We start from the raw sequence: 25,222 nt of genomic DNA on the forward strand, positions 1-25,222 counted from the left end.
CTCTCTCCTGTAGAGTGTCAGCTCTTATGTGCAGGATCCTCTCTCCTGTAGAGTGTCAGCTCTTATGTGCAGGGTCCTCTCTCCTGTAGAGTGTCAGCTCTTATGTGCAGGATCCTCTCTTCTGTAGAGTGTCAGCTCTTATGTGCAGGGTCCTCTCTCCTGTAGTGTCAGCTCTTATGTGCAACATATCTATATATATAATTGCCTTATTCTGTCTGTCTGTCTGTCTGTCTTGCTCCAAAATTGTGTCCTTACGGTGACAAACAGCGGATTGGCCGCTGGGCTCGCCATGGCCCCACCCCCCGCACGGATTGGCCGCTCGCCTCCGCCCCCTCGCACGGATTGGCCGCTCGCCTCGCCTCCGCCCCCCCGCACGGATTGGCCATGTCCTTACGGTGACAAACAGCGGATTGGCCGCTGGGCTCGCCATGGCCCCGCCCCCCACACGGATTGGACGCTCGGCCTCACGGATTGGCCGCTCGCCTCGGCTCCTCCCCCCCACATGGATTGGCCGCTCGCCTCGGCTCCGCCCCCCCGCACGGATTGGCCGCTCGCCCAGGCTCCGCTCCCCACACGGAATGGCCTCTCGCCCCGAGGTGAGCGCATCAAGGTCCTGCAGCGGCGGAACACACACACACACGCACACACATAAGAACAGACACACACACACATCAGATCACACTCACTCTCACACACACCTCACACACACATCAGATCGCATCCACACACTCAAAACTCGCTTGCTTCTCGGCGGCAATCCTGTGCGTGCAGTGACCTTCCAGGACCTGCCGGAGGATTACATGGCCGGAAACATGTGGTATCTACGGATGTTGTGATTGTGTGAGCGCGTATGTGCGATATCGTCAGTGTGTGTGTGTGTTTGTGTGCGTGTATGCGATCGGATGTGTGTGAGTGTGTTCTGATGTGTGTGAGTGTGTTCTGATGTGTGAGTGTGTGTGTATGCGATCGGATCTGTGAGTGTCGGCAGAGGAGCACGGCGTGCAGCACAGCTGCAGGGAGAAGTGGGGTGTGTGTGTGAGTGTATGCGATCAGATGTGTGCATGTATACTGTCTGATGTGTGACTGTGGAGCACGATGGGGGGTGCACAGCATGGGGGATGGAGCACGATGTGGAGTGCGCAGCATGGGGGATGGAGCACGATGGGGAGTGCGCAGCATGGGGGATGGAGCACGATGGGGGGGTGCGCAGCATGGGGGATGGAGCACGATGTGGAGTGCGCAGCATGGGGAATGGAGCACGATGGGGGGTGCGCAGCATGGCGGATGGAGCACGATGGGGAGTGCGCAGCATGGGGGATGGAGCACGATGGGGGGTGCGCAGCATGGGGGATGGAGCACGATGTGGAGTGTGCAGCATGGGGGATGGAGGATGATGGGGGGTGCGCAGCATGGAGGATGGAGCACGATGGGGAGTGCACAGCATGGGGGATGGAGCACGATGGGGAGTGTGCAGCATGGGGGATAGAGCACGATGGGGAGTGCGCAGCATGGGGGATAGAGCACGATGGGGAGTGCGCAGCATGGGGGATGGAGCACGATCGGGAATGCGCAGCATGGGGGATGGAGCACGATGGGGAGTGCGCAGCATGGGGGATGGAGCACGATGGGGGGTGCGCAGCATGAGGGATGGAGCACGTTTGGGAGTGCGCAGCATGGGGGATAGAGCACGATGGGGAGTGCGCAGCATGAGGGATGGAGCACGATGGGGAGTGCACAGCATGGGGGATGGAGCACGATGGGGAGTGCGCAGCATGGGGGATGGAGCACGATGGGGAGTGCGCAGCATGGGGGATGGAGCACGTTTGGGAGTGCGCACCATGGGGGATGGAGCAAGATGGAGAATGTGCAGCATGGGGGATGGGGCACGATGGGGGGTGTGCAGCATGGTGGATGGAGCACGATGGGGGGTGCGCAGCATGGGGGGATGGAGCACGATGGGGGGTGCACACCTCCCCCCAAAACACACACACACACACACACACACCGCCACACACGCACTGCACAACACACCAAACACACACTGGGAACCACAAACACAGCCCTACACAGACACCCACACACACAGACAACGCCGCACACACACAACACCCAACACAAACACCGCGGCACACACAAATATACGCACATACCGCACAACACACACATTGCACAAAACATACCTCCCCCCAAAACACACACACACACACCCCACACCCACACAAACCGCGCAACACACACACACACACAACGCTACAGACACACAGCGCTCCACAAACAACACAACACACGCAACACACAAACAACACCGCTCTCACCCCCCCGCCACACCCAGAACATGTACAGCGTCCTACACAAACACTTGGTAACTACACAACAACATCTATCTATATATATATAACAAAAATCATACATTAACTACACAATACGTAAATTCTAGAATACCCGATGCGTAGAATCGGGCCACCTTCTAGTATATATATACACACGTATATATGTTATATACAACCTTATCCCACCATATACTGATGTGCACATAAAGCTCCACATAGTAACACAATATATGAAGTATTCCCTCTCAGAAGGAACATACTTATGGGTGATGACCTCTACTATAGAGTGTCAGCTCTTATGTGCAGGGTCCTCTCTCCTGTAGAGTGTCAGCTCTTATGTGCAGGGTCCTCTCTCCTGTAGAGTGTCAGCTCTTATGTGCAGGGTCCTCTCTCCTATAGAGTGTCAGCTCTTATGTGCAGGGTCCTCTCTCCTGTAGAGTGTCAGCTCTTATGTGCAGGGTACTTTCTCCTATAGAGTGTCAGCTCTTATGTGCAGGGTCCTCTCTCCTGTAGAGTGTCAGCTCTTATGTGCAGGGTACTTTCTCCTATAGAGTGTCAGCTCTTATGTGCAGGGTCCTGTCTCCTATAGAGTGTCAGCTCTTATGTGCAGGGTCCTCTCTCCTGTAGAGTGTCAGCTCTTATGTGCAGGGTCCTCTCTCCTGTAGTGTCAGTTCTTATGTGCAGGATCCTCTCTCCTGTAGAGTCTTAGCTCTTATGTGCAGGATCCTCTCTCCTGTAGAGTGTCAGCTCTTATGTGCAGGGTCCTCTCTCCTGTAGTGTCAGCTCTTATGTGCAGGGTCCTCTCTCCTGTAGAGTGTCAGCTCTTATGTGCAGGATCCTCTCTCCTGTAGAGTCTTAGCTCTTATGTGCAGGATCCTCTCTCCTGTAGTGTCAGCTCTTATGTGCAGGGTCCTCTCTCCTGTAGTGTCAGCTCTTATGTGCAGGGTCCTCTCTGCTGTAGAGTCTTAGCTCTTATGTGCAGGATCCTCTCTCCTGTAGAGTGTCAGCTCTTATGTGCAGGGTCCTCTCTCCTGTAGTGTCAGCTCTTATGTGCAGGGTCCTCTCTCCTGTAGAGTGACAGTTCTTATGTGCAGGGTCCTCTTTCCTGTAGTGTCAGCTGTTTTGTGCAGGATCCTCTCTCCTGTAGAGAGTCAGCTCTTATGTGCAGGGTTCTCTCTCCTGTAGAGTGTCAGCTCTTATGTGCAGGATCCTCTCTCCTGTAGAGTGTCAGCTCTTATGTGCAGGGTCCTCTCTCCTGTAGAGTGTCAGCTCTTATGTGCAGGATCCTCTCTCCTGTAGAGTGTCAGCTCTTATGTGCAGGGTCCTCTCTCCTGTAGAGTGTCAGCTCTTATGTGCAGGATCCTCTCTCCTGTAGAGTGTCAGCTCTTATGTGCAGGGTCCTCTCTCCTGTAGAGTGTCAGCTCTTATGTGCAGGATCCTCTCTCCTGTAGAGAGTCAGCTCTTATGTGCAGGGTCCTCTCTCCTGTAGAGTGTCAGCTCTTATGTGCTGGGTCCTCTCTCCTGTAGAGTGTCAGCTCTTATGTGCAGGGTCCTCTCTCCTGTAGAGTGTCAGCTCTTATGTGCAGGGTCCTCTCTCCTGTAGAGAGTCAGCTCTTATGTGCAGGGTCCTCTCTATCCTGTAGAGTGTCAGCTCTTATGTGCAGGGTCCTCTCTCTCCTGTAGAGTGTCAGCTCTTATGTGCAGGATCCTCTCTCCTGTAGAGTGTCAGCTCTTATGTGCAGGATCCTCTCTCCTGTAGAGTGTCAGCTCTTATGTGCAGGGTCCTGTCTCCTTTAGAGTGTCAGCTCTTATGTGCTGGGTCCTCTCTCCTGTATAGTGTCAGCTCTTATGTGCAGGGTCCTCTCTCCTGTAGAGTGTCAGCTCTTATGTGCAGGGTCCTCTCTCCTGTAGTGTCAGCTCTTATGTGCAGGGTCCTCTCTCCTGTAGAGTGTCAGCTCTTATGTGCAGGGTCCTGTCTCCTATAGAGTGTCAGCTCTTATGTGCAGGATCCTCTCTCCTGTAGAGTGTCAGCTCTTATGTGCAGGGTCCTCTCTCCTGTAGAGTGTCAGCTCTTATGTGCAGGGTCCTCTCTCCTGTAGAGAGTCAGCTCTTATGTGCAGGGTCCTCTCTCCTGTAGTGTCAGTTCTTATGTGCAGGGTCCTCTCTCCTGTAGAGTGTCAGTTCTTATGTGCAGGATCCTCTCTCCTGTAGAGTGTCAGCTCTTATGTGCAGGGTCCTCTCTCCTGTAGTGTCAGTTCTTATGTGCAGGATCCTCTCTCCTGTAGTGTCAGTTCTTATGTGCAGGATCCTCTCTCCTGTAGAGTGTCAGCTCTTATGTGCAGGGTCCTCTTTCCTGTAGAGTGACAGTTCTTATGTGCAGGGTCCTCTTTCCTGTAGTGTCAGCTCTTATGTGCAGGGTCCTCTCTCCTGTAGAGTGTCAGCTCTTATGTGCAGGATCCTCTCTCCTGTAGAGTGTCAGCTCTTATGTGCAGGATCCTCTCTCCTGTAGAGTGTCAGCTCTTATGTGCAGGATCCTCTCTCCTGTAGAGTGTCAGCTCTTATGTGCAGGGTCCTCTCTCCTGTAGAGTGTCAGCTCTTATGTGCAGGGTCCTCTCTCCTGTAGAGTGTCAGCTCTTATGTGCAGGATCCTCTCTCCTGTAGAGAGTCAGCTCTTATGTGCAGGGTCCTCTCTCCTGTAGAGTGTCAGCTCTTATGTGCAGGGTCCTCTCTCCTGTATAGTGTCAGCTCTTATGTGCAGGATCCTCTCTCCTGTAGAGTGTCAGCTCTTATGTGCGGGGTTCTCTCTCCTGTAGAGTGTCAGCTCTTATGTGCAGGGTCCTCTCTCCTGTAGAGTGACAGTTCTTATGTGCAGGGTCCTCTTTCCTGTAGTGTCAGCTCTTATGTGCAGGATCCTCTCTCCTGTAGAGTGTCAGCTCTTATGTGCAGGATCCTCTCTCCTGTAGAGTGTCAGCTCTTATGTGCAGGATCCTCTCTCCTGTAGAGTGTCAGCTCTTATGTGCAGGATCCTCTCTCCTGTAGAGTGTCAGCTCTTATGTGCAGGATCCTCTCTCCTGTAGAGTGTCAGCTCTTATGTGCAGGATCCTCTCTCCTGTAGAGTGTCAGCTCTTATGTGCAGGATCCTCTCTCCTGTAGAGTGTCAGCTCTTATGTGCAGGGTCCTCTCTCCTGTATAGTGTCAGCTCTTATGTGCAGGGTCCTCTCTCCTGTAGAGTGTCAGCTCTTATGTGCAGGGTCCTCTCTCCTGTAGTGTCAGCTCTTATGTGCAGGATCCTCTCTCCTGTAGAGTGTCAGCTCTTATGTGCAGGATCCTCTCTCCTGTAGAGTGTCAGCTCTTATGTGCAGGATCCTCTCTCCTGTAGAGTGTCAGCTCTTATGTGCAGGATCCTCTCTCCTGTAGAGTGTCAGCCCTTATGTGCAGGGTCCTCTCTCCTGTATAGTGTCAGCTCTTATGTGCAGGATCCTCTCTCCTGTAGAGTGTCAGCTCTTATGTGCGGGGTTCTCTCTCCTGTAAAGTGTCAGCTCTTATGTGCAGGGTCCTGTCTTCTTTAGAGTGTCAGCTCTTATGTGCTGGGGCCTCTCTTCTGTAGAGTGTCAGCTCTTATGTGCAGGGTCCTCTCTCCTGTAGAGTGTCAGCTCTTATGTGCAGGGTCCTCTCTCCTGTAGTGTCAGCTCTTATGTGCCGGGTCCTCTCTCCTATAGAGTGTCAGCTCTTATGTGCAGGGTCCTCCCTCCTGTAGAGTGAGAAGAGGTGAAGGGTGGTCCCAGCTGGCATCAAAAGAATCGAAAATATTAAAATATTAAAATTTTATTGGACATCTAAAATTACAAAAGGTCCAAAATTGAGAGAGCGCGCATAAGGACATCATGCGCGTTTTGTAAAATAAGTAAAAACAAGTCCTTAATCATAGGTGCAGGGTCCTGTCTCCTGTAATGTCAACTCTTAAGTGCAGGGTCCTCTGTGCAAGTAGCAGAGTTGTTTATATATATGTGCATGTAGCAATGCTGTGCGTTTATATGTGCATGCAGCAGAATTGTATATCTATATGTGCATGTAGTTTGTATGTAGAACTGTGTTTATATGTGCAAGTAGAAGAGTTGTGTATCTATATGTGCATGTAGCAGAGCTCTATATCTATGTGCATGTAGTTTGCGTGTATTTGAGCAGTGTGTCTATATATGCATCTAGCAGAACTGTGTGTCTATATGTGCATGTAGTTTGCATGTATTAGAGCTGTGTGTCTACATATGCATATAGAACTGTGTGTGTCTATATGTGCATGTAGTTTGCATGTATTAGAGCTGTGTGTCTACATATGCATATAGGAGAACTGTGTGTGTCTATATGTGCATGTAGTTTGCATATATTAGAGCTGTGTGTCTACATATGCATCTAGCAGAACTGTGTGTGTCTATATGTGCATGTAGTTTGCATATATTAGAGCTGTGTGTCTACATATGCATCTAGCAGAACTGTGTGTGTCTATATGTGCATGTAGTTTGCATATATTAGAGCTGTGTGTCTACATATGCATATAGGAGAACTGTGTGTGTCTATATGTGCATGTAGTTTGCATGTATTAGAGCTGTGTGTCTACATATGCATATAGGAGAACTGTGTGTGTCTATATGTGCATGTAGTTTGCATATATTAGAGCTGTGTGTCTACATATGCATCTAGCAGAACTGTGTGTGTCTATATGTGCATGTAGTTTGCATATATTAGAGCTGTGTGTCTACATATGCATCTAGCAGAACTGTGTGTGTCTATATGTGCATGTAGTTTGCATGTATTAGAGCTGTGTGTCTACATATGCATATAGGAGAACTGTGTGTGTCTATATGTGCATGTAGTTTGCATATATTAGAGCTGTGTGTCTACATATGCATCTAGCAGAACTGTGTGTGTCTATATGTGCATGTAGTTTGCATATATTAGAGCTGTGTGTCTACATATGTATCTAGCAGAACTGTGTGTGTCTATATGTGCATGTAGTTTGCATATATTAGAGCTGTGTGTCTACATATGCATCTAGCAGAACTGTGTGTGTCTATATGTGCATGTAGTTTGCATGTATTTGAGCAGTGTGTCTATGTATGCATCTAGCAGAACTGTGTCTATATGTGCATGTCGTTTGCATGTATGAGAGCTGTGCGCATATTATACACATTGCAAAGAGACAGTAACAATAGATTTATTACCTCTTTATTCTACCCCAATACATTAAAACAGGTGCTAATGACCCCTCTATTTTACATCACCAGGGAAGTTTAAATTAATAGGAAAATTAATATAACCTTATAAAATCAGAGAAACATAACCAAGGAGAATAAAGTGCCTGGTAAAAGTAGCCCAAATTATTTTATAATCTCTGCATTTTTCTATGAAAAATTGCTACATGACCAGAAACTCTGTATTATGATGATGGGATTGCAATTCTTAAGCAGCATGCAGAATTGGAAAATTACTAGGTTGAGAAATTTCAGGCCCTGCGTTTAGCATTGTACAAATCACCGCATATTCCAGTAGTGGACTGGTGCAGACTGGTGTCAGTCCAGTCTGCCGCAATACACTAATTCTAGATCTGCATCGTGGATAATGTCCAGCAATGGAGAAGCAACAACTGCTTTTGCATGCAGCAATTATTTTTCCCCCATGTCTGGGGGTATATCATCATTGACCAAGTGTCCATCATGCTAAAGAAGTAAAGTACCACAGATGTCTCCCTTGTGGGCAAAAAGTAATTGTTTTTGGAGTATTACTTTCTTTGGGGACTAACGGATAGGAGGTTAATAGACATAGGCTATGTGCGCACTAGAAAAGTGATTTTTCTCAAGAAAATTTCTTGAGAAACTTCTGGGAGTTGACGTTTACCGCACCTGCGGTAAAAAAACGCACCAAATCCGCGGGAAAAACACATGCGTTTTTGCTGCGGTTTTGCCGCAGGTTGGTCCCTGTGGTTTTTTTATGCTGAACTGCAATAAATAATATAGATAATAGATAGATAATCGATAGATAGACAGATAATGGATAGAGGGAAAGATGGACAGAGGAATAGATATTCTAAGCTGGCACCCTTTAGTGACTTTCATGTGGCACTAAAGGGTGCCTAACCTTGTATTTAGCCAAAAAAAATAAATAAATAATTAAAAAAAAAATTACGTAGGGTTCCCCCTATTTTTGTAGCCAGCTATGGTAAAGTAGACGGCTGCAGCCTGCAAACCACAGCTGGCAGCTTCACCTTAGCAGGTAATCCAAAACAGAGGGCACCCCACTCTATTATTTTACATTAAATAAATAATTTAAAACAAAAAACGTGGGCTCCCCCCCAAATTGGATCACCAGCCTAGGTAAAGCGGACAGCTGGGGTCTGATATTCTCAGACTAGGGAGGTCCACTGTTATTGGACACTCCCCAGCCTAAAAATAGCAGGCTGCAGCCGCCCCAGAAGTGGCGCATCCATTACACGTGCCAATCCTGGCGCTTCGCCCCAATTCATTCCGTTGCCCTGGTGCGATGGCAAACGGGGTAATATATGGGGTTGATGCCAGATGTGTAATGTCACCTGGCATCAAGCCCTGGGGTTAGTGATGTCACGACGTCTATCAGATACCCGACATCACCAACCCAGTCAGTAAGAAATAAAGAAGGGAATTTTGTTTACTTACCGTAAATTCCTTTTCTTCTAGCTCCAATTGGGAGACCCAGACAGTGGGTGTATAGCTACTGCCTCTGGAGGCCGCACAAAGAACTACACTTAAAAGTGTAAGGCCCCTCCCCTTCTGGCTATACACCCTCCCGTAGGAGTACGGATTCCTCAGTTTTAGTACCAAAGCAAGAAGGAGGAAAGCCAATAACAGTTTCAAAAACAAATTCAATCCGATAACAAGATCGGAGAACTTAAGAAACAACATGAACAACATGTGCACCCGAAAAACGAAACCCTAAGAACAAATAGGGCGGGTGCTGGGTCTCCCAATTGGAGCTAGAAGAAAAGGAATTTACGGTAAGTAAACAAAATTCCCTTCTTCTTTTTCGCTCCTAATTGGGAGACCCAGACAGTGGGACGTCCAAAAGCAGTCCCTGGGTGGGTAAAAAGATACCACATGAACGGGCTGTCAGACAGCCCTTTCCTACAGGTGGGCCACCGCCGCCTGAAGGACCTGTCTACCTAGGCTGGCATCTGCCGAAGCGTAGGTATGCACTTGATAGTGTTTGGTAAACGTGTGCAGACTCGACCAGGTAGCCGCCTGGCACACCTGCTGAGCCGTAGCCTGATGCCGCAATGCCCAGGACGCACCCACGGCTCTGGTAGAATGGGCCTTCAGTCCAGATGGAATCGGAAGCCCAGCAGAACGGTATGTGTGAAGAATTGGTTCCTTGATCCACCGCGCCAGGGTGGATTTGGAAGCTTGCGATCCCTTATGCTGACCAGCGACTAGGACAAAGAGCGCATCAGAACGGCGTAGAGACGCCGTGCGAGAAATGTAAATCCTGAGTGCTCTCACCAGGTCCAACAGATGTAAACCTTTTTCAAATTGGTGAACTGGATGCGGACACAAAGATGGCAAAGTGATATCCTGATTGAGATGAAAGGAAGAAACCACCTTGGGAGAAAACTCTGGAATTGGACGCAGTACTACCTTGTCTTGGTGAAACACCAGGAAGGGAGATTTGCAAGATAACGCCGCTAGCTCGGACACTCTTCGAAGAGACGTGACCGCCACAAGAAAAACTACTTTTTGTGAAAGCCGAGAAAGGGAAACCTCTTTCAAAGGCTCGAAAGGCGGCTTCTGGAGAGCAATGAGAACCTTGTTTAGATCCCAGGGTTCCAATGGCCGTCTGTAAGGAGGAACGATATGACAAACTCCTTGGAGAAACGTGCGTACTTTAGAAAGCCGTGCCAAGCGCTTCTGAAAGAATACGGATAGCGCGGAGACTTGACCCTTAAGAGAGCTAAGCGACAAACCTTTTTCCAACCCAGACTGCAGGAAGGAAAGAAAAATTGGCAATGCAAATGGCCAGGGAGAAAACCCTTGAGCCAAGCACCAAGCTAAGAATATCTTCCACGTCCTGTGATAGATCTTAGCTGAGGATGGTTTTCTAGCCTGTCTCATTGTGGCAACAACTTCATGAGATAAACCTGAGGCCGCTAGGATCCAGGACTCAATGGCCACACAGTCAGGTTCAGGGCCGCAGAATTCAGATGGAAAAACGGCCCTTGAGACAGCAAATCTGGACGGTCTGGTAGTGCCCACGGTTGGCCTACCGTGAGATGCCACAGATCCGGGTACCACGACCTTCTTGGCCAGTCTGGAGCGACGAGAATGGCTCGATGGCAGTCGGACCTGATTTTCCGGAGAACTCTGGGTAACAATGCTAGAGGTGGGAACACATAGGGGAGTCGGAATTGCGACCAATCCTGAACCAAGGCGTCTGCCGCCAGCGCTCGGTGATCGTGAGACCGTGCCATGAAAACTGGGACCTTGTTGTTGTGCCGTGACGCCATCAGATCGACGTCCGGCGTCCCCCAGCGGCAACAGATCTGCTGAAACACGTCCGGGTGAAGGGACCATTCTCCTGCGTCCATGCCCTGGCGACTGAGAAAGTCTGCTTCCCAGTTTTCCACGCCTGGGATGTGAACTGCGGATATGGTGGACGCTTTGCTTTCCACCCACGTCAAAATCCGCCGGACTTCCTGAAAGGCTTGGCGACTGCGTGTTCCCCCTTGGTGGTTGATGTACGCCACCGCCGTGGAATTGTCCGACTGAATCCGAATCTGCTTGCCTTCCAGCCATTGTTGGAAGGCTCGCAGAGCAAGATAGATTGCTCTGATTTCCAGAACATTGATCTGCAGGGTGGACTCTTCCTGAGTCCACGTCCCCTGAGCCCTGTGGTGGAGAAACACCGCTCCCCACCCTGATAGGCTCGCATCCGTCGTGACCACTGCCCAGGACGGGGGACGGAACGACTTTCCCTGTGACAATGAGGTGGGGAGAAGCCACCAACGCAGAGAGTCCTTGGCAGTCTGAGAGAGGGAGACAGTCCTGTCGAGGGACGTCGATTTCCCATCCCATTGGCGTAGAATGTCCCATTGTAGAGGGCGCAGATGAAACTGCGCGAACGGGACCGCCTCCATTGCTGCTACCATCTTTCCTAGGAAATGCATGAGGCGCCTCAGTGAGTGCGACTGGCTCTGAAGGAGAGATTGCACTCCTGTCCGTAGCGAACACTGCTTGTCCAGTGGAAGCTTCACTATCGCTGAGAGAGTATGAAACTCCATGCCAAGATAAGTCAGAGATTGGGTCGGGGTTAGAGGAGACTTTGGAAAGTTGATAATCCACCCGAAACTCTGGAGAGTGTCTAGTGCCACCTTCAGACTGTGTTGGCATGCCTCTTGAGAGGGTGCCTTTATAAGCAGGTCGTCTAGATACGGGATGACCGAGTGACCTTGCGAGTGCAGAACAGCTACTACTGCTGCCATGACCTTGGTGAAGACCCGGGGGGCTGTTGCCAGACCGAAAGGCAACGCTACGAACTGCAGGTGTTCGTCGTGTATGACGAAGCGTAGGAAACGCTGATGCTCTGGCGCAATGGGCACGTGGAGATACGCATCTTTGATATCTATTGATGCTAGAAAATCTCCTTGAGACATTGAGGCTATGACGGAGCGTAGGGATTCCATCCGGAACCTCCTGACTTTTACGTGTCTGTTGAGCAACTTTAGATCCAGGACGGGTCGATACGATCCGTCCTTTTTTGGGACCACAAACAGATTGGAGTAAAAACCGTGACCTTGTTCCTGAAGAGGGACGGAGGTCACCACTCCTTCCGCCTTTAGAGCGGCCACCGCCTGCAACAGAGCATCGGCTCGGTCTGGTGGTGGAGAAGTTCTGAAGAAACGAGTTGGCGGACGAGAACTGAACTCTATCCTGTACCCGTGAGACAGAATATCCCTCACCCAACGGTCTTTGACGCGTGACAGCCAAATGTCGCCAAAGTGGGAAAGCCTCCCACCGACCGAGGGTGTGGGAATCGGAGACTGCAAGTCAGGAGGACGCCGTCTTGTCAACGGTTCCTCCGGCTGTCCTTTTTGGGCGTGACTGAGACCTCCAAGAATCTGAGCGTCTCTGGTCTTTTTGAGTCTTCTTTGACGAGGCGAATTGGGACCTGCCCGGTCCTCGAAAGGACCGATAACCAGACTGACCCTTCCTCTGTTGGGGTTTGTTTTGTCTGTGTTGCGGTAAGGATGAGTCCTTACCCTTGGAGTGTTTGATGATTTCATCCAAACGCTCTCCAAACAATCGGTCACGAGAAAAAGGCAAATTGGTTAAGCACTTCTTGGAATGAGAATCTGCCTTCCAATGTCTCAACCACAGGGCCCTACGCAAAACAACGGAGTTGGCTGACGCCACTGCCGTGCGGCTTGTAGCGTCAAGAACAGCATTAATCGCGTACGACGCGAATGCCGCCATTTGCGAGGTCAATGGTGCTACCTGCGGGGCAACTGCACGTGTGACTGAGTCGACTTGCACAAGCCCGGCTGAGATAGCTTGGAGTGCCCATACGGCAGCAAAAGATGGCGCTAACGACGCTCCAATCGCTTCATAGATGGATTTCAGCCAGAGCTCCATCTGCCTGTCAGTGGCATCTTTAAGTGCCGCTCCATCTTCAACTGCAACCAAGGATCTAGCTGCAAGCCTGGAAATTGGAGGATCCACTTTTGGACACTGGGTCCAACCCTTGACCACCTCAGGGGGAAAAGGATAGCGTGTATCTTTAAGCCGTTTAGAAAAACGCCTTTCCGGATAAGCGTGGGGTTTCTGGATTGCGTCTCTAAAGTCAGCGTGGTCCAGAAAAGTGCTTAATGTACGCTTAGGATATCTGAAATGGATTCTCTCGTGCTGCGAAGCTGACTCCTCTACAAGAGGAGCTGGTGGGGAAATATTTAACATCTTATTGATGGACGCTATAAGATCATTAACTATGGCGTCACCATCTGGTGTATCTAGATTGAGAGCGGTCCCAGGATCAGAATCCTGATCAGTTACGTCCGCCTCATCACCCATAGATTCATCTCGCTGGGATCCTGACCATTGAGATGAATGTGAAGGCCCCTCATAGCGAGCCCGCTTAGGTTGCCTGGGGCCATCGTCCGAGTCAGAGTCTTCACCCTGAGGTGTATGTGCCCGTCCCGGAGCTTGGAGGTAATTCAGCTGAGGGGGACCAGGGGGCAATGATTGCACAGTGTCCGTGGCCTGAAGTACGGGCCTAGCTCGCAATGTGTCAAGAATTTGTGACATAGTGAGAGACATTCTGTCAGCAAAAGCTGTAAACTCAGTTCCTGTCACCTGGACAGCATTCACAGGTGGTACACCCTGGGTCACGTCCAGCAGAGGTCCCGACTGTGCAAGTGCCGCAGGGGCCGAGCACTGCACACAATGGGGGTCAGTGGAGCCTGCCGGTAGAAAAGTCCCACATGCGGTACAGGAAGCATATAATGTCTGTGCCTTGGCACCCTTGCGTTTTGTGGACGACATGCTGTTGGCTCTCTGCAATGTGAGAGAGTCTATAGCCAAAGGGCGACCAGCGCTATGCAGTACAAAGTATTTGCAGGAACAAAATACTAAGATTACTACTGGCACAAGAGGGGGTGAGCCCTGAGGGCTGCTTACCGCCCGCTGAATAGCGGGTAAGAGGCGCAGAATTCCTTGTCTGGGTCTCCCCGGCTCCCCTCTGCAGCTCAGCGTGTCAGCAGGAATGGCTGCCGGCGTCTGTGGAGAGGGGCGGTCCGTGGGAGTTCCCAAACAAAAGTGCGGGAAACAGTGTCCCCTCTGTGCCTATTGTGAGGGCTGGAGTATGTAAAAACGACTCCAGCCCTCAGCGCTGATGCACTGACCAGCGTCCCGCCCCTCTCCTGACTGGCAGGTCTGGGGGCGGGAACGAACGGAACTAGGCCGCAAAAGCCGGGGACTCGAGTTATCAGCGCGGCCGCCGTAAAAGCGCGGCCCGCGCTGAAGTCCCCGGCGCACCACAAGTGCCAGCCGCGCCGCAGTCCCAGCGGCCGGCGCGACCGTTTCCCAAAAGTGTGCCTGCTTCAGCGAAGCTGAATGAGGCCATGGCACAAGCGCCGCAGCGCTGATGTCCCCGGCGCACTACAACACCCAGCATGCTGCGGTGTGAGCGCCAAATGCACGGGGACACAGAGTACCTTGAGGAAGCAGGGCCATGTCCCTGATGTACTCCGCTCCATCCAGCATCTTCTCCAGGGGCTGTAGATGGAGCACGGTCTCAGTGCCTGGAGACCAGTAAATCCCACTTCACCCAGAGCCCTGTAAAAAGGGATGGGGAAGGAATCAGCATGTGGGCTCCAGCCGCCGTACCCGCAATGGGTACCTCAACCTTACAAACACCTCCGACATACAGTGGGGTGAGAAGGGAGCATGCTGGGAGCCCTGTATGGGCCCTCTTTTCTTCCATCCGACATAGTCAGCAGCTGCTGCTGACTAAAAACAATGGAGCTATGCGTGCGTGTCTGACCTCCTTCGCACAAAGCTAAAACTGAGGAATCCGTACTCCTACGGGAGGGTGTATAGCCAGAAGGGGAGGGGCCTTACACTTTTAAGTGTAGTTCTTTGTGCGGCCTCCAGAGGCAGTAGCTATACACCCACTGTCTGGGTCTCCCAATTAGGAGCGAAAAAGAAAAATAGACAACAAAAAAGTTTTATTTGAAAAAGAACACTCCCCACATTCCCTCTTTCACCAATTTATTGACAAGAACAATCAAATCCTGGTCCGGCGTAATCCAATAAGGGGGGGGGGGTCCCACGGCGATCCATACCATAGTCACTGTCCCAGTCCATGAAGAACAGAATGTTCCCCATTGGCTGGGAGAGCAATGCAGTGACCTGAGCTAACATCAATAGATCAGCCCAGGTCACTGCAGGGGATGCTGAGCGCTGCTGTCAGGAGGATAAATGAGATCATTACCTGCTGTGATGATCTCCTGCAGTCCTGCCATCAGCGCTGTCACTGCCTTCTATGCCCGCCACATTCTCAGCAGTATCGCAAAAGCCCGTGACGTCACCGCTAGTGACAGTCTCGGGCCGCTCGCGAGACGGGCATAGACAGCAGTGACCGCGGTGACGTCAGGAGATCGTCACAGCAGGTAATGATCTCATCTCACCTCCTGACAGGAGCGCTCAGCATCCCCGCGGCTGCACGCACTGCTGTATGTTAGTGTCCTCCTACGCTGCAGGGTGAGAAGCTGCTGATACTGCGGGCAGACACTGACACTGCTGTGCGAGCAGCCGCGGGGCTGGAGCGGGACAGAGACGGCACGGGCACCTGGAGGTCACAAGGAAGCGCTTCTGTGCGGCGTCCAAGGAGTGTGATCTGTGTGTTTACTCTGCTCCGCTTCCTCTTCTGGCATAATGACATCACTTCCTGCAAAACCGCAGGCAGCGATGAACATTACCGCAGGTAAATCGCGGCTATACCGGGGGTATACCGCACATCATTTGCTACCTGTGGTATACCCCCGGTATTTCGCGATTACATTACAGTGAATGGAGTGAAATACCGGGGGTATTCCGCAGGTACCTGCGGAAAATAATGGACATGCTCATTTTCTCAAGAAAGTTTCTCAAGAAAATATTCAGAAAGAATTTTCTTGAGAAAAAAACGCAGTGTGCGCACAGCTATTTTTTTTCCCATATGTTTTGCTGGGAAATGTCTGCAGGAAGATTTCAAACATTTCTCAAGAAATTTCTGCAGCAAAACCGCGGGTAAAACGGCCTAGTGTGCACAGGGCCATAATGCTGCATTACTCATATATAGGCACAGTAAAGTTAGTAATGTCATATGATACATCGTATTTTACCTTATTTTCAAGTTTCCTTGAAAGGAAAAGTATGGCGCCGTCGAAAGCGCGTGCAGATCCAATGATATCTCCATGACTGTACAGCAAAGCAGCCTTCAGTCTCATTGAGGCAATGGAAGGGTTAAAATCCACATGGTACTGGTACAAAACCCACTGGGACGGCAGTCCCAAGTCAAATAAGTTGGTCAAAAGATTCACAGGATCTCCACTCGTTCCTAAAATAGAAAACAAAAATAATAAGGGGAAATAATTATTTTTTTTACTATATACACTACTTACAAAATTACAAAATGTCAGTAGCCTCAAGTTAAAAAAAAAAAGAAGCCCGGAACCCCTAACTTATCTCTCCATTTGATGTTCCTGGAGGACACCCACACAAAGCCATTCACTCGCAGGTCCAGACCTGAACGTTTATTAGCATTCATATTATTGCCATCATGTAACCACTCATGATGAGTCACTACCAGGAAATAAAACTTGGCCCTCCGGTATCACGGCCGACCTCCCCTGACCACCGTGTTCTGTCTCCTTTGCAGAAAAAAAACCCCAAGGTATGTTTCGAACTCCACACTTCACAGTTGGGATGGTGAACTTTAGGTTGTACTCAAGTTCCTTCTTCCACCAAACATGGCGAGTGGAGTTCATGCCAAAAAGTTCTATTTTAGTCTCATCTGACCACATGCCTCCTTTGGATCGTCCAGATGGTCAATGGCGAACCTAAAACGGGCCTGGACATGTGCTGGCGTGAGCAGAGGGACCTTGCATACCCTGCAGGATTTGAATCCATGACGACGTAGTGTGTTACTAATGATGATCTTTGAGACTGTGGTCACAGCTATCTTTAGGGCATTGACCAGGTCGTCCCATGTAGTTCTGGGCTGATTCCTGACCTTTCTCAGAATCATCGTTACGCCATGAGGCGAGATCTTGCATGGAGCCCCAAACCAAGTTAGATTGTCAGTCATCTTGTGTTTCTTCCATTTTGTAATAATTGTGCCAACAGTTGTTGCCTTCTCACCAAGCTGCTTGCCTATTGTCCTGTAGTCCATCTCAGCCTTGTGTAGGTCTACAATATTGTCCCTAGTGTCCTTAGACAGCTCTTTGGTCTTGGCCACGGTGGAGAGATTGGAGTGTGATTGATTATGTGGACAGGTGTCTTTTATACAAGTAATGAGTGCAGAGTAAAAGAAAAAATAACAGGTCTGTGAGAACCAGAATGGTTGGCCTGTGATCAAATACTTATTTCATCCAATAAAATTCAAATTAATTGTTTAAAAATCATACAATGTGATTTTCTGGATTTTTTTTATTCTGTCTGTCACAGTTGAAGTGTACCTGCGATAAAAACTACACACCTCTCCATTCTTTGTAGGCGGGAAAACTTGCAAAATCAGCAGAGGATCAAATACTTATTTTACCCACTGTATATTTATATATACAGTGGAACCTCGGTTAACGAGTAACCCAGTTAGCGAGTATTCCGCTTAACGAGCAAAATAGTCACCGCACAAACTTTCGGTTCCGTACATCCACCACGCTCTGACCCGCTCTTGCAGTCCACACAAACACACACACATATTATGCTCACCTTACCTTCCATCGCCAGCCTCACGGTTCTTGTAGTTTGCCGCTACAGGATGTGTATCGGTAACCATCGCAACGAGGGAGGAATTTCCGCTGTCAGCCGATACTCAAAGGCAGCGCGCTGACCAATCAGAGGCAAGCAGCTCCTACCTTTGACTTCAGCGCTCTGGCAGCGGAAGTTCCGTCATCGGTCGCGTTGGTTACCCGATACACATACCGGCGGACTACAAGAACCATGAGGCCAGCGATGGAACGGAAGGTAAGGTGAGCATAATATGTGTGTGTGCGTGTGCGTTTGTGCGCGTTTGTACGTGTGTGGAATGGCACAATAGGGGACCAGGATGGGACATTTAAACAGCTGTGGAACGAATTGTCTACATTGCAATGATTTCCTATGGGAAATCTTGCTTTGCTAGACGAGTAACTTGGTTTACAAGCACAGTCCCAGAACAGATTGTTCTCATTAACCAAGGTTCCACTGTATACTGTATTTGTCAATAAGGTAAAAAAAAAAATCAGACTAAGGCTATGTACGCACGCAGACTTTTTTTCTGACCACAAAGATGCCCCCACCGCATAAAAAACGCATTAAAAACGCATGTTTTTGTGCGTTTTTATTGCTGCGTTTTTCCCACCGCATTGCAGTCATGCAGTTTTTGGGCAAAAAAGGCTCCCGAAAAACACGACAAAAAACGCACCGTGTGCACATAGCCTTAAAGATCTCAAAACCCTGTAGCAGCATTTAGAAGTCAGTCTCAAAACTTTAGGCCATGTTTGTACACTGATGTTTCCTGTTCTTTCATTAAATTCACATGTATATTAGCCAAAATGAACAGATTCTGACCCTATTTTTTGCACTGAATCATTTAAAGGGAATGTGCAAAGGTCACTGTGAAAGGAAAGGGGGTGGGGAGGTAGGGTCCGGCGTGCTATAGCAAGTGTTATTGGTGAATTGTATGTTATTAGCTGGGTATAGAAGAGTTAAAAGTGTTATTGTAATCCTGCCTGTGATGATGATAATAAGACTGCTGAAAATTCTTCCTGGCAGATCAGGAAATATGAGTAGAAAATAGCCCGAGTGGTCACTGGGAAAACTGCAGGGTTTCAGATTTTTTTTTTTTTTTTACACAAATAGTTTTTTCTTCTCCCTCCTGTTAAAATAAGTTTTTCTGATGTAAAAAAATCATACCAAGAAGAGTAATTTCACAACTTTTTCCTCCTTTAGGCTATGTGCGCACTGGAAAACGGAATTTTCTCAAGAAAATTCCGCAGGCACTGAAAGATTACCGCACCCGCGGTAAAAAACCGCGGCAAACCGCACCCGAAAACCGCATGCGGTTTGCCGCGGTTTTACCGTGGTATTGTTCGCGGTATTGCCGCGGTTTTGCCGCGTGCGGGTTGGTACATGTGCTTTATTGCATTCAATGCAATAAAGCACATTGAAAAAAAAAAATAAAATAATTTCCTTCTGAGATAGATAGTAGATAGATAGATAAAAAAACAGATAGAAGAATAGATAGAGGGATAGATAGATAGATAGAGGAATAGATAGATAGATAAATAGATAGATAGAGGGATAGATAGATAGATAGATAGATAGATAAATAGAGAGAGGACAGATCGCTGCATTTCTCACGGTCGGCAGTGAGTTCACATTACCGGCAGAGGGAAATGACCGGTAATTACCTCTGCTGTCTCGCTGCGAGGCTGCATTCATTCAGCGCTGCGTGTCAGTCGCGGCTGGATGTAAGCAGCGCAGGACCTGTGGATTACGCCGGAGCTTTGTTTCGGGAGGGGTTAATAAAAGGGTGACTGAGGCTTGTTTGTTTTATTTAAAATAAAGGATTTTTCGGTGTGTGTGTTTTTTCACTTTACTTACGGGTTGATCTTGTCAGCTGTCACATAGACGCTGCCATGATCAAGCCTGGAGTTAATGGCAGTGATCCGCCGCCATTAACTCCTTGTATTACCCTGACTGCCACTGCATCAGGGCAGCAGGAAGAGCCGGGGACACTCCAGTACTGCCGCATAATGGATGCGACAGTGCCGGGGCAGCTACGGCTGATATTCTCGGCTGCGGGAGGTGGGAGGGAGGCGGGGGACATTAACCCTGCCCCTCGCCCTCCCCAGCCTGAGAATAGCGGGCCGCCGCTGTGTGCTTACCTCGGCAGGAAGGTAAAAATACAGCGGAGCCCACGTGTTTTGTTTTCTATATTTCCGTTTGATTTCTATGTGTGTTCTATGTGTGTGTGTTCTATGTCTGTGATGTCTGTCTGTGTCTGTGATCTGTGTGTGTTTACTCTCTACTCCGCTTTTTCTTCCTGTCATAATGACATCACTTGTCTGCAAAACCGCAGACAGGCGATGTACATTACCGCAGGTAAACCGCGAAATACCGTAGGGAATAACGCAGGAAAACGAGGTGAACCGCACAGAATTTGCTGCCTGCGTTATTCCCTGCGGGATTTCACGATTACATGGCAGTCAATGGAGTGAAATCCCGCAGCAACGTGCGGAAAACAATTGACATGCAATTGTTTTTGCTGCGGGAATCCCGCAGCAAAACATGCAGCTGTCAAATTCCGCTAATCTGTAGAAATCCACTGAGAAACAAACGGAAAACATTTTGAGGGGGTAAACAAAAATAACAAACTAAACTAATGTGGTTGCACCCTCTTTTCTCACATTTACACACCTTGTTATATGCACAAGGACGCAGGACAGAGGTTGAGTCAACTTTAATCCATGTCAACTGGCTGCAAGTGTGATTTAGTTATTGCCAACCCCTGTTAGGTGCCACAGGTAAGTTACAGGTGCTGTTAATTACACAAATTAGAGACGCATCACAAGATTTTTCAAACAGTGCCAATACTTTTGTCCACCCCCTTTTTTATGTTTGGTGTGGAATTATATCCAATTTGGCTTTATGACAATTTTTTTTTTTTCATTGAAGACGAATTAAATGAAGATAATACCAAAGAATTTGTGATCGCAATCATTTTCAAGAAGAAACTGAGTATTATCTGACAGAATTGCAGGGGTAATAATACTTTTGGCCAGCACTGTATATATATATATATATATATATATATATATATATAAAAAACTAAACAAAAAAGTGCAGGTTTGTTATAATCAAGCAAAAAAATGTTCAAAATAGTCATCCAAAGGTGTATAGAAAAAAAACATGGAATCATTAAAAATGTCACACTTTGTCCTGCAAGGAATGCGGCCCCCCTCAATTTTTTTTTTCTATGTGCGGCCCATTCCCCCAGCTGAGTTTGAGACCCCTGCTTTCCACCATGTAAACTCCGGTTTACAATAGACTTCTGTCCTCGGATACATTAATCACCTGCAAAATTTCTCCCAAGCATCTCCCAGTCCTCTGGAATTCAGCATCCCAACACGTCCAATTGTCTCCTAAATTCGGAAGCTTCAGGCAGAACCTGAATACTCATTTCTTGAGGACGTTCTACAGCCTACAAGACCCAGCTGCCACCTCGCCACCACCACCGGCCTTGCTGCCTCTCTTCCACCCCTATCTCCTTTCCCATTACTTGTAGATTGTTAAGGGCAGGGTCTGCTCCACCTCTGTACCAATCTGTCATTGTTAGTATGATCATTGGCATTTATACATATATTTTGTATGTAAAAGTTAATAACAAAATATGCTATAGTACATATAGTAATTAGACATCTTGTATCAGAATGTTCTTGTTTCTAAGGATCCATATTTCTTTTTCATCCCTAGGACCACCTCTTAGCTCTTCTGACATGTCTGTGAGTGTAAAGCCGGCGTCACACATGCCGATATGTCGTGCGATCGCATGAGCGATTGCACCCGCCCCCATCATTTGTGCGTCACGGGCAATTTGTTGCTTGTGTCGCACAAAGTCGTTAACCCCCGTCACACGTACTTACCTCTCAAAACGACCTCGCTGTGGGCGTCGAACATCCTCTTCCTGAAGGGGGAGGGACATTCGACGTCACTCAGCGGCCGCCCAATAGAAGCGGAGGGGCGGAGAAGAGCGGGACGTAACATCCCGCCCACCTCCTTCCTTCCGCATTACCGGCGGCCGCAGGTAAGCTGCAGTACATCGTTCCCTGGGTGTCACACAGAGCGATGTGTGCTGCCTCGGGAACAATGAACAACCGGCGCGCAGAAGGAGGAACAACTTTATGAAAATGAACGATGTGTCAACGAGCAGCGATAAGGTATTTTTGCTCGTTAACACTCGCTCGTAGCTGTCACATGCTACGATATGTCAAACGATGCCGGATGTGCGTCACTTACGACGTGACCCCGACAACATATTGCCCGATATATTGTAGTGTGTGACGGGGCCTTTAGGCCGCTTTCACGTGGCAGTTTTTTGGCCACTTTTTGAAAGTTAAAAACCGGAAAAGATCCCAAACATTTAAGAAATGCACATGCTTTCACTATACGTTTTTTAAAAATCTGGGAAGGATCTTCTCCGATAAATACTTTGTACAATACACAAGTGTGAAAGTGACCTAAGACTGTGTAGACTTGTTGTCACTTTATTTATACACATCTAGGAGGAATAATAGAGAAGGACAAAGAGCTAAATTGTTCCAGAAGTTATTTATTATTCATTGGAAATGCCAATAGCTACAAAAACCTACAAGTCAGGAGAGCGGACAGGTCCTCATCAGGATATCCAATTTTTCAGGCGGTGGTAGCTTTTCTTCTTTGTAGTGCTAACGAGTGAAGGATGTGATTCATGCCTATGTCTGGAACTACATCTACCTTTTATCCGTCTGGTCTCCACTGAAAATGACGGCTCCCGGCCACAGCGCTGGTATCACAGACAAAGGAGAATAAATAAGTAATCAGCAGAAGGAGACAGAGTCGCCCGTACCCGACAGCCAGTGATGGAACTCCCATTATTTATTCACGAGGATATAGCCGGACTGTCCATACAATTACACGCGTCTACGATGGATCAGACAAAACAGGAACAGTCATTCCAAACAACCTTATTCGCTTCACATCAGGATGTCTCTGACCATCGTACTCCAGATCGTACACATATGGGGACAGTCAGTTAGTGAAATTGGAGAAAAAAATTCAAAGATTCAAAGAATCTGAAAATTAAAGTTTAAAAACAAATAGAATGTTAACCCCATAATGACCATATCAAAAAAGGCCTCAATGACCGGCCAATTTTATTTTATTTTTTGCTTCGTCACTTTTCAGTGGCAATAACGTTTTCTTATTTTTTTCCACTGACTAAACTGTACAAGACTTTATTTTACCCATGTCAAATTGTATTATTTCATAATACTGCATATAAATGACCATGTAATTTAAGTTTTTTTTTTCTTGTGAAGCAAATATCAAAAAAAATAAAGATTTTTGGTGGGGTTTTTTTGTTTTAACTGTTCATGCTTCACATCAAATAATGTATTGAAGGAATTTGCCTTTCCCCTCTGATGAAGTAGGGTATTTATATTCTGGCGAAACGTGCGTTGGATGGCCTGGGGGCTTATTCTGGTGGGGATACCCTTTGCTGGGATATCTAGTATTTCTTGCACATAGCACTTTCTTCTCCTAGAAATCTGGTGACTGTCATGTTTGTACCCTATAGGCAATGTTACTAATATGTTCATTGTGTGTTTGTTATAACCTATTAGGTTTTTACATGCCATATTTATATGCCATATTTTTCCACAATTTGGGGTATATAATGTCTCTTCTCTGTTTGACATGGTCACATATGCAGTACCTACTTATGATGTATTTTGCATGAGACATTCATAACTGGTCCAGGTCTATGGGCATTTCATAGCTACACAGCTATTTTCTGTCCCTGCTTAACAGTTACATATCCCCTTTCCATGCTGTTTTTAGTGGTTTTACTTATGGCCATTCCCTTTTGATTTTCTGTGTGTCCTGTGTGTGTTTTCGTACATCTTAATAAACATTGTTATATTTTTTGCACAATTTAATACTACGGTTTTCCTGTTTTTAATACCTTATATGTTGATTTTTTTTTTCATTTAGGTAATAAAATGTATTTTATATAAGGGAAAAAAACCCTCAAATTATATTTTTGACAGATGTCAATTTTTTTAGCAGATGTTTTATGCATTTATATTTTACATAATTTGGCTCCTGAGAGATCATAAAAGGTCTTTGGGGAACTTTTTTTTTTATTATTATTATTGTTCATTTTTTTCACATTGTAATGGGGCAATTCTAAGAGCCCTAGTTACAGGGGAAACCGGCCTCCTGTTGTGTCAAGCTTGAGAAGCACACATTATCTGAGTCTGGTAAGACCCATCCACCATGTGATCGCCATGTCCTATGGAAGCATTAGCGATGCCCATCCTCCCTTTTTTTGCTGCATAGCTGTTACTAAGTGCTATGTAACTGGCAAAGGAGAAGACAGAAGCAGTATTAAACTGCGTATGTCTTCTCCTCAGTGTCTTAAAAGCCAGGGACCAGACCTACACCTGAGTTTTAACTTTGCACTTTGTTAAATAGAAGGCAAATTCATTACTTTTTACTCTATAGAGATCCGTACAAGTAGAGAATAGAGTGGGCAGTGCTTATATTGTAAGCAATAAGGGAAAGTCGAGGCGTCTGTTCAGGTGAAGCCATAAAGTCATGCTGCGTCCAGGCATTTTCAAAACGTTTTGCAAATGACCACACAAGTCCAAAAGGTGACATCCTCCCATTTATAAGAGCAATGATGGCACAACGTATGCAACGGTGTGTGGTGCCATCATTAGCATAATATATTTTGTATAGGCTTAAAACCAGAGAGCTCTTTCCAAACGACATTCAATAACTGTGACCGGACGGTCACTTGGGTGTAGATTCTCACCCCTACAAATATAATGGTGCTTGAAAGTTTGTGACACCTTTAGAATTCTTCAGGTTTGTGCATAAATTTGCACATCAGATTACTTACAAGTCCTAAAAGTAGATAAAGACAACCAAATAAAAAAAAATTAGTCAAATACAGACATGTGTGAACCTTTACGATTAGCAGATAATTGAAGCTGAAATTAAAGTCTTGTGTTTTCAATCAATGTAATGACAATCAGGTGTAGATGGGCGACTTTTTTTATTTGTAGAACATCTCTCAAAATCTGATTTTCACAACATGTTTGTGGAGGTGTATCTTAGAACACATAAAGGAAATTTCTGAGAACCTTGAGAAGAAGCGTTTTTGATGGTCATCAGGTTGGAAGAGGTTAAAAAACTTTATATAAGGAGTTTGGACTCCATCAATCCAGCAATAAGTTCAAGGTCAATAGTACTCTCCTCAGGAGGGGTTGACTAACAGAGATGATTCCAAGAGTGACGCATATAAAAATCAGGCAAGGTCACAAAGGAACCCAAAGTCCCCTCTAAGCAACTAAAGGCCTCTCTTAC

At 47.5% G+C, this 25,222-nt stretch overlaps 1 protein-coding gene across 1 annotated transcript in view; it reads right to left on the reverse strand.

The window, feature by feature from the left end:
• PIWIL4 (piwi like RNA-mediated gene silencing 4) overlaps window positions 1–25,222 on the reverse strand; it is a 347,467-nt gene that overhangs the window by 244,373 nt on the left and 77,872 nt on the right. The window contains exon 5 of the mRNA XM_075337494.1: window positions 16,231–16,445. Within this exon, the coding sequence (XP_075193609.1) occupies window positions 16,231–16,445 (215 nt within the window). The remainder of the gene's footprint in view (window positions 1–16,230; window positions 16,446–25,222) is intronic.

Source organism: Anomaloglossus baeobatrachus, chromosome 2 (assembly GCF_048569485.1).
Source record: "Anomaloglossus baeobatrachus isolate aAnoBae1 chromosome 2, aAnoBae1.hap1, whole genome shotgun sequence".
NCBI lineage: Eukaryota > Metazoa > Chordata > Amphibia > Anura > Aromobatidae > Anomaloglossus > Anomaloglossus baeobatrachus.